Source organism: Meriones unguiculatus, chromosome 21, assembly GCF_030254825.1.
Source record: "Meriones unguiculatus strain TT.TT164.6M chromosome 21, Bangor_MerUng_6.1, whole genome shotgun sequence".
Taxonomy (NCBI): domain Eukaryota; kingdom Metazoa; phylum Chordata; class Mammalia; order Rodentia; family Muridae; genus Meriones; species Meriones unguiculatus.
The window spans coordinates 29419158-29428520 of record NC_083368.1 but is presented as its reverse complement, the minus strand read 5'-3'; the positions used below and the strand labels follow the sequence as shown (position 1 = coordinate 29428520).

General features: G+C 36.8%; 1 protein-coding gene across 2 annotated transcripts in view; it reads right to left on the bottom strand.

The window, feature by feature from the left end:
• Positions 1 to 562: 562 nt before the first annotated feature.
• Positions 563 to 9363, bottom strand: part of Dbf4 (DBF4 zinc finger) — a 40015-nt gene continuing 31214 nt past the window's right edge. For both annotated transcript variants that reach the window (XM_060373866.1, XM_021626635.2), the window contains exons 9-12: positions 9186 to 9314; positions 8638 to 8752; positions 3162 to 3286; positions 563 to 1733 (exon numbers count right to left, since the gene is read on the bottom strand). In XM_060373866.1, coding sequence (XP_060229849.1) covers positions 773 to 1733; positions 3162 to 3286; positions 8638 to 8752; positions 9186 to 9314 — 1330 coding nt within the window. In that variant the 3' untranslated portion in view covers positions 563 to 772. The remainder of the gene's footprint in view (positions 1734 to 3161; positions 3287 to 8637; positions 8753 to 9185; positions 9315 to 9363) is intronic.

Below are 9363 nucleotides of genomic sequence, written 5' to 3'. Positions count from 1 at the left end.
TCCTTTCGGCCATAACAATTGTCCTTGGTAAGTTTTCACTCCTATACAAACATGCTCAAAGGAAAAGGATGAAGTTCATCTCACATTTAGTTTCCATGTTCCAAGTTATTTTACAGTCAGGTGTCAGGGCAAGCCGCTCCTCCCTGCACCTTACAATTCCATCAACTCACTGCATCTCTCCTCATCTAGTACCAAACAAGAAGTCACTTTTTAAGAAAGTATTCTCAAATATATTAACTAAGTTCTTCTTTACAGTTTTGGGATTGCTGTAAAACCTATAACTCAGTTTGCAGTGTGAGGATGCTGGCAGAATCTTGCTGCACCTGTGTGCTGAGTCAATGTTTCTAGTAATCCAAATATACCAATTAGTACATTTTTTTCCCTTTCTACTAGAAATTTGTCTTTAGCAATACCATGCTGGTCATGGAAATCTATGCTAATGGGCAATGTTTAACAGCATATGATATATAGTGCTTAATTTTGATGTATAAAATCTCACTTGAAATTATTTTCACTGATAAAGCAAATGATACTCATTGTAACTCTCATGAAACAATGACTGTATGTAAAATAAATCAAGATTTTATTGTATAATCTGTAACAGCTATTAAATTCTGTAAAAAATTACAATCATCTTAATTAATATTTACAAATGGCTCCATAAACAAAGTTGTCAAAAACAAAACAAAAACCCCCACAACTCCTAAGAATTGTATATGCATTTATAAAATTTCAGGAATATAACTGTCACGTCTGAAAAGCACATTAAATACTAAAATCCAACAAATGTAGAAGTTGAAGGGGAAGAGAAAAATGTTGATAGCAGACTACTTGAATTTTCTTCCTCCCAAATATCTAAAACATCACACATTCCACTGTTTTCAGTGAAGCTTGTAAAACCCAAAAATTCTGATTTCTCCCCACTTGTCTGAAAAAGGTCCAGCAGAGACTGCACTGGTGACCCACACGTTCTGTCTCCATGTGCAGGAAGACACTCCGTTTTGTTTCTGTCCTGTTCAGCACTTGGTTCGTCAGGTGTTTTCTTTTTCCCTAAGAGTATTCTCACTTTCCGCTGGATCTTACCACAAGGCAAATTATCCATATTCTCGGTGTCGTTAGGTTCCTGGGAACTACAGGATGGAGTTCTAGCCTTCATCGTTAGGTGCTCTTTTGATGTATTCAATGTCACCCGGTCACAGTCATGACCAAACACAACATGAAGGTCCTTTTCCTGTAGATCTTTTGCTGAAACATGTGTAATATCTGCTGTTAACTTTGGCGGGGGTGGAGTATCTTCTGTACTGAGATAAGAAACTTGTACACACGACTGAGGCACACCTGGAGTGGTACCCACCCTCTGTTCTACATCATTTCTATTTATAGTTAATTTATGTTCAGAAACATCAAGAATTCCTTCCTGTTTATTTTTACATGGAGGTAGCTGTGTAAAATTCTGTTTCATGTCAGGTTCACTTGCATTTAACATGCTCACTGTTTTCTCATCACATCCTTTCAATCCAGCTGAAGAGTAGGACGTGGGTTCTGAAGCAAACACAAGCTTTTGTCCAGGTTTCTGGGATTCTTCACACTGAAAACTCTGCCGGAACTGTTGCCCATTGCTTTCTCCCACATCCTTATGGAAAATGGGCTGCAACAGTAGCTTCTCCTTTGCTTCAGTATTTTTCAGGACATTTGCAGGAACAGGAGAAAGGGATCTGACACTGTACCTTATTCTTTATAAGAAAAAAGAAAAACCAGAAGTAAGACATTGGTAAAACTACCTATGAGTTGCTTAAGAAACTGATTTAAGATAATTCTAGCACAGAAATCTTCATTTACTTTAGATGTTTTTTAGAGTAAAAAACAAGTCACCTACACAGAGCTGAAAACTCCAGTGTATGCGCACTTCCCACCCCCATTCTTCTCCCTGAGGTAACCAATACCCTGAACTTTGAACGAATTATGAAAAAATAAAATAACATGACTTACATAAACCAAAAGGAGATGACAGTATAGTATCTGCATCTCACCCTGACTTTTTTGTTAACCTAGTAAAATGTCAGCACTTTAGTTTATTCTTATGTACATTTTACTAGTTTTTTGTTTTTGTTTTTTTAATCAACAGAAAGTATTTACTGGAAAAGTGAACTGGACACTTATATTTGTAAAGATGACAAAGTAACCCTACAATTTCACATATTTGACCCAAAACTCTTCCTCAGGTAGAATGTTGGAATCCCTGGGTTGCTACTTTTTCTTGCACAATGCTAAATTATGTACAAATGCATGACAAGCTAACGGGTTAAACTTTGCACCATACATCACAAGAAACAGTGAACAATATACAATTCACCTGTCTCTCCTACCAGAATAATTTTGTTCATACTTTAAACTGTCCAACTCTAACTTCACAGATGTTCAGACTGATAAGTAAAAATTGTACGGAGAAAATGATTAGGTGATTACTGGTTAAAAAACTGTATGTTCAGGGCCTTCCTGAAAGTTTCAGAAAGATTTAAGTCCTCACAGTAGCCCCACATGACATTAGTAAAACAGCCAAAAAGTACTCTAAGAGCTCACAGAGATCCAGAGCCTGAACATAACATCAGCCCAACTCACTTTTCAGAAGCTGTGTTTCGCTATCACATCTCTAATCTTTATGCTTGAAGATTAGGACAAAAATAAATAGGCAAATTATCAACCCCACAGTATATGGATCTATGAAAGCATTTCTAACCAACATTTTTTGTCTGAGTAAATAGTAAGCTTTCTGGTTCAGCACCAGAGGTTGACAATGCCTATTGGTATACCTGGCCTTCACTTTGTTTTCTTCAGAAATGTTTGCTGCAACACAGCCATGCCCACTGTTCAGTAACAAAGCTGAGCAGAGGCCAGTGAGCTCTTTCGGTTCACAAAACCTACACTATCAAGTCTATACTGACCTTCATGGAAAACACTGTGAACTCCCTTTCAAAACTATGTCAGAGGGAAACAAGTATCTTTGGTAGCAGGGAAAAAGAAGTGAAGAAGGTATTAGCTTAAACCATATTAATGTCACGTTAAAAAAAAATCTGTATTCCTTCAAAGAGCAAACTTTAGATTAATTTTTAGTGTCATAAAATAGCTTAACATTCTAAGTAGAACTCTGGCAAATTAATTACCTTTTCTTTTTAGGTGTGTCTCTTTCATATTCCACAAAATCAAAAACCAATTTAGATATAATATCATCAACAACTTGATAGTGGTTGCTCTGTGCAAAGTTTCTGTGTTTTTCACTCAGAAGGTGCTAAAACAAAACAACAACAAAAATCTTAAAATTGCATTCGGTAATTATACTAATTTAAAAAAAGTCAAATAATACACACCAAATAAACCATCTCTCATCAAATATATATAATATATACACACCACATGAGATTATATATATAAATATATATATGCATATATATCAAACTCTGACATCACCGAAAAACTGCAATTAGCAGGCACCGTGGCACATGCATACAATCACTGCACTTGGGAGGCAAAGGTGGGAGGACAGCCTCAAGCTTCAAACCAACCTCATACAGAAAGTGAGTTGCAAACCAGCATAATTACTGGCTCCATTCTAATTATACCCATAGATAAGTGTATCTCAAATCCCCCATCAAAGGAACTTTTCTTTGCAACAGATGGAGACCAAAAAACCCATAAATTGAAAATGCAGAGAACAAGTGATCACAACCCAGTGAACATCATGGAAGAGGAGGTCAAAAGAGTAAAAGAGCCAGAAGAATGGGAATCTGCTGTGAGATGCTGTGTATCTCCTAGAAGTGACAGGAAAAACACATTCACAAAGTCTCAAAGATGGCTGTCCAATCAAGAGCTGAATAAGGATAACATCAGTAGACATGCTAAGATGGAAGGTAGAAAACTCATGGGCCCCCAATCCTAGACAAACTCCAAGAACTAAAAAAAGCTAAGGAGGGAAGATAGTTTTCTCCAGGGAAGAGCACACCAATTGGTCATCGCATACGAAGTAGTTAGCCTGATATTGTATACATACAAGTAACATTTTATGGACTAACAAAATCTTATTTCAACAACTTTTAAAAAGAGCCCATGAGCATCTTAGCCAGAGTCCTCCTTGATTAGTTTCTTTAGGTGTACAGATTTTAGTAGGTTTATCCTATATTATATGTCTAGTATCCACTTATGTGTGTCTTTCTGCTTCTGGGATACCTTACTCAGGATGACCCCATACAGAAAGGCAAAAAGGATGGACATCAGAAGAAGGAGAAAACAGGGAACAGTACAGGAGCCTGCCACAGAGGGCCTATAAAAGGCTCTACCTTGCAGGGTATCAAAGCAGATGCTGAGGCTTATAGCCAAATTTTGGAGAGTGCAGGGAATTTCATGAAAGAAGTAGGGAATAAGACCCAGAGAGGACAGGAGCTCCACAAGGAGAGCAACAGAACCAAAACATCTGGGCAGAGGGGTCTTTTCTGAGACTGATACTCCAACCAAGGACCATTGATGGAATAACCTAGAACCCCTGCTTGGATGTAGCCCATGGCAGTTCAGTCTCCAAGTGGGTTCCCTGGTAAGGGAACAGGGACTGTCTCTGACATAAACTGATTGGCTTGTTCTTTGATTACCTCCCCCTGAGGGGGGAGCAACCTTACCAGTCTACAGAGGTAAACAATGCAACCAGTCCTGATGAGACCTGATAGGCTAGGGTCAGATGGAAGGAGAGGAGGACCTCCCCTATCAGTGGACTGGGGGAGGGGCATGCGTGAAAAAGGGGGAGGGATTGGGAGGGAGGAGAGAGGGGGTCACGGGGGATACAAAGTGAATAAAGCGTAATTAATAAAAATTAAAATAAAAAAACTGCAAAAAAAAAGAGCCCATGAATTTGAAAGACAGAAGGATATTGGGATGGAGGGTTGTTGATGTGTTTTTATTTTAATCTAAAAATTATTTTTAAAAGGACCCTTTCCCTTTCTTAAGACAAAGTTAAAAACTGCCTTTAAAAATCAATCAGTCACATACAAATATTTTATAAAAATTGTTTTCATCTACTACTACATGTAATTACCAAGGTAGGCTTACAGAATTAAATGAAGTCTTTCAAAGTAACATGCAAGAATTAAAAACCCACAAGAGTCTAGAATAATAGTTCAACAACTTGGAGGGCTGGAGACTTGGCTCAGTAGTTAGGAACAGTTAACACGCTTCCAAGACTTAAAAGCTGGTTCCCAGTACCCAAATTTGGTAGCGCACAATCACCTCTAACTCAAGTTCCTGGTAATTTGATGGTCTCTTCTACACTCCAAACATGTGTCCTATTCATACACACTTACATACAAAGTAAAAACCTTAAAAATGAAAACCTTCAATAAACACTACAAAATATATATATTACAAAGACTCATAGCTCAAGAAAACATCCAAGTATGAGCAAACAAAATATCTCATTAGCTACCGATCCTAACATAGAAAAGAGAAGTATTTTCAATCATAAGAGTGATTAAAAGGAAAAGTAAGCTGGGCATGGTAGCACATATCTTCAGTCCTAGCACTCTGGAAGCAGAGGCAGGTAGAGCTCTTGTGAATTGGAGGCCTGCTGTCTACATGAGTTCCAGGCTAGTCAAGGCTACAGCAAGACCCTGTCACATAAAATAACAAATTTATAGTATAAAATTGACAGCAAACAAAGTTTCTTCTAAGATCTCCAGGCTAATTCTACCATTTGTCTTGTCAGTAGATTCAGGACACTGTGTTTAGACAGCCTATGCTGTGTGTGGTGGCACATGTCTATAACCCCGGCATTGGGGAGGCAAAGGCAGGTGGCTCTCCGAGTTGGAGGCTATCCCAGGGCTGCACGGGAAATCCTGACAAAAGAAACAAACAGTCTAAAATAAATATCCCATTTTAAAAGTTCAGATTAAGTTCATTTATATTCCGGGAAGGAAAAAGAACCGTTTATTAACTTCAGTGAAACTCCAATTTCATATAGTTTCTCTCTACATCCACTTAAGTGTTTTTTAATATTTAGGTATTAATCTAAATGTCTCAGCTATCTGATCCTACTCCAATACAGCAAAAGTCAAGCAATCTTATTTAACTTACTTTTATGTTTGGGTCTGAGAATTAAACCCAGGATCTCACATGTGCTAAGCTTGTGCTTGACCACTGAGCTACAGGTCTAATTCCTTTCTCATCATTTACTATCATTGTACTTTTTATTCCAGTTAATTTGAACCTTCTCCGTGCTAGAATTAGAACTAGAAAGACAATTGGCGTCATATTCTGATTCATAACTCAGAACCCATCACCTGCATTCACCTGAGCTCTTCATCTCCTTATTTTTAGCTTTGCTTGTTCTTTTTTCTACATGTTACACTGCATTCACACTTCTTTACGTAAATATATATATTAATGGCCAAATTCCTCATATGGAAAAAACATGTAGGTTTGCTTTGTTTTCTGACACTCTATGAACTAACGTAATGCATTCTAAGTCCATATATTTAATACTGAGAGTATAAAATTTTGTATGAAGCTCCATGATTTTCATTCCAAATGCCTAGTTTAATTGTACAGAATTTCACTGAGTTGTATAGACTCTGAGTCTGGTTAATTTTGGTGTATGTTTATATTTATTTGCATACATTTAAATAATAGTTTATCTTAAGAAGAAAAAATAATCCACCATACTTACAAACATAGTTATTTCCTATGCCAGTACATGAAGTAGGAAACCTAGGGTATGTCTGCTTTACCTACAGTACTCAAAAGTATCTGTGCATGTGTACAGACCAGAAGGTAACCTTGTCTACCATCCCATCCATGAGTGTCTACCTGGCACTCATCAAGTAAAGTAGGACAGCAGATGAGCAAGCTCAGTAATCAGCCTGTCTCTGCCCCGCACTAGGACTAAGAAGGCACACCATCACACCTAGATTTTTTTTTTATGTGAGTTCTGGGGATCAATGTTAGTTCATTGGTAGGTACTTCACTTTCTAAGTTTTTCCTAACTCAGTTTTTTGGCATGGATAGAAATGATCATTGTGAAACTCAAGGTAATAAAACAATGTGGGTTTTTCCCCCCTTCTATTTTTCTTTTCAAAGATAAGATCTCATTATACAGCCCAAATTGTTCTCCAACCTAAGACCCTTTGCCTCCAAAGTGCTGTGATCACAGGAATGGCCTACTCAATTCAGCTTCTACAGTTTAAATTAAAACAAAACAAAACAAAACAACTATCAAAGTTATGATCTTAAATTTCATTATCAAGTCTACTTTCACAAATTTGCTTTCTTTTTGGCAACCAGTGGACAACTTTCCTTCCTACTGTCCTTACATTTTCTAAACGCATTTGGACCTCAGAGATTAAACAAACAAGCACTCTAGATTGTTCTGTTCTTACAATGCCAAGTAAATTTCAGAACCTATCAATAACTTCAATCTTAAAAGAATTAAAAGGGAAAGGGAAAAATTTGAGATAATTTAGCTTCTGATTCAATGCAATTTTAAACTAATTGCATTTTCTCCTTTATTATGTAAGTAAAACAAATCAAAACCCCATGTAAGTATTAATACATTTTGGGTTCCAAAACAAATTCTGATTTAAAATATTAAGTTGAAGTTGTTTTATGAACCAGCATTTTCAGGTTTTATTCTTAAAATTTTCTACTAAGTCCAAATAAAACACTAAACCTCTACTAAAGTTGTCTCTGCTGGCCTGAGCTTATTCAGCTGGCCTGAGCTTCCCGAGTATTTGAAACTAGAGGGTAAGCTGTGCACCATCTTCAGGTACAGCTGTCTGCCTACTACTTACCAATCAAGAATTCAAATGGTAACTGCTAAGATTAATAAGTACTTGCTGTGCTCCAAACTCTAAGGGCACACAGACAAGACTGCCAGTGATCCTAAACTCTTTATTAGCTCACAAACTCGAATAGTCCCCATCTTTAAAAACTACCCTCATCTAATACGCTCTTACAAGTCTTTTCTTTTGTAATTGCTCAGACCAAAATATAGTACCTTTTCAGTTATCTACCGTCTCTTAATCCAAAATTATATTATGCCCTCTGAGTCTCATCTTTACAGTGTTTCAACAACCTGACCATGCCCATCACTGCTTGGTACAGTCCAGTATCCTGGATATTCTGTCAACTAGCCCTGGGCATCCCTCTTGCTGATTTCAGTCGGTATTGAGCTGTCTAGCTACCTAACATTTCTGTGGCTTTACTTGAACAACACTTAGGTATTTCTTTGCCAAATCTAAGTAAATGGCAACACCTCCATTCCTGCTTTGTTTCTCCTGGCACTGATCTAAGCCGTGTATGTTTTGTTATTTTTTATGTTGTAGTTATATACAAAGTGCTCAACAAATATCTATTGAATGAACAAAAATTATTTCCCCTCCTTGGGTTCTTAAAATTTCAAGTGTTTCAGGCTAAAGATAAAGCAGTGCTGATGTACTTGCCTAGAATGTGCAGAGCTCTGGGTTACATACCCACCATAAAACAAACCAAAGGATACATTTATAACTATCACAGTGCAAAATATAGTCTTAAGGTAAGACTTAAACACAAAATCAGCATTTAGACTTTTAAGAACAACAATTCCAAGTGTAAAATCACATTTACAGTTTCAAGATCTTCATATTTCTGTAAGCAACATTCACAATATCCTTTTCTTCTCTTTTCCTTCAATTGGAGTTGAACCGGGGTTCCACCATATTTATCGCCATCCGTATTAATTCTAGTGATAGAAATACATGGTAACAAAATTAACTGCAAAACTCAATGAATAATTTTAAAAATTTACTGTCTTAAACTATCAATACAGAATATGCCATAATCAGAGACTTGTAACAGCAAATACTTTTAACTGCATTTCGAGAAATGCAAAAACAAAATGTAATAAACATTCTGACAAAGACTTCAAATGGCCATGAGAAACAGCTTTATTATTTAAGCCCGCTCCCATCTAAAGTGTATAAATAATGCATTTATATTCAGACTAAGTGTAGTAGAGAGGCATTAAAAATACACACGGGGAGAAACATAAACACACACACATACACACTACATTGGCACAAAATACACTACCCAAATGTTTACGAAGAAAAAAAAAAACAATAATAGTAATAATCTTAATAGCATCCCTTCTAAAAATAAAGTTTCAAACCAACCTGAGCTTAGGCTGAGCTTGCTTTTGGGTGCTGGATGGCTTATCTACATCAAATGGACTGCAAGGCTTCTGAGTAAAATAGTTTATAAAAGGCATATTGGTCAGCTGAAGGTAAAATGGTCTGTAAGACCTAAAAGAATAAAAGGACAAATATGTGAGTGTCTCTAAAACCTTATATT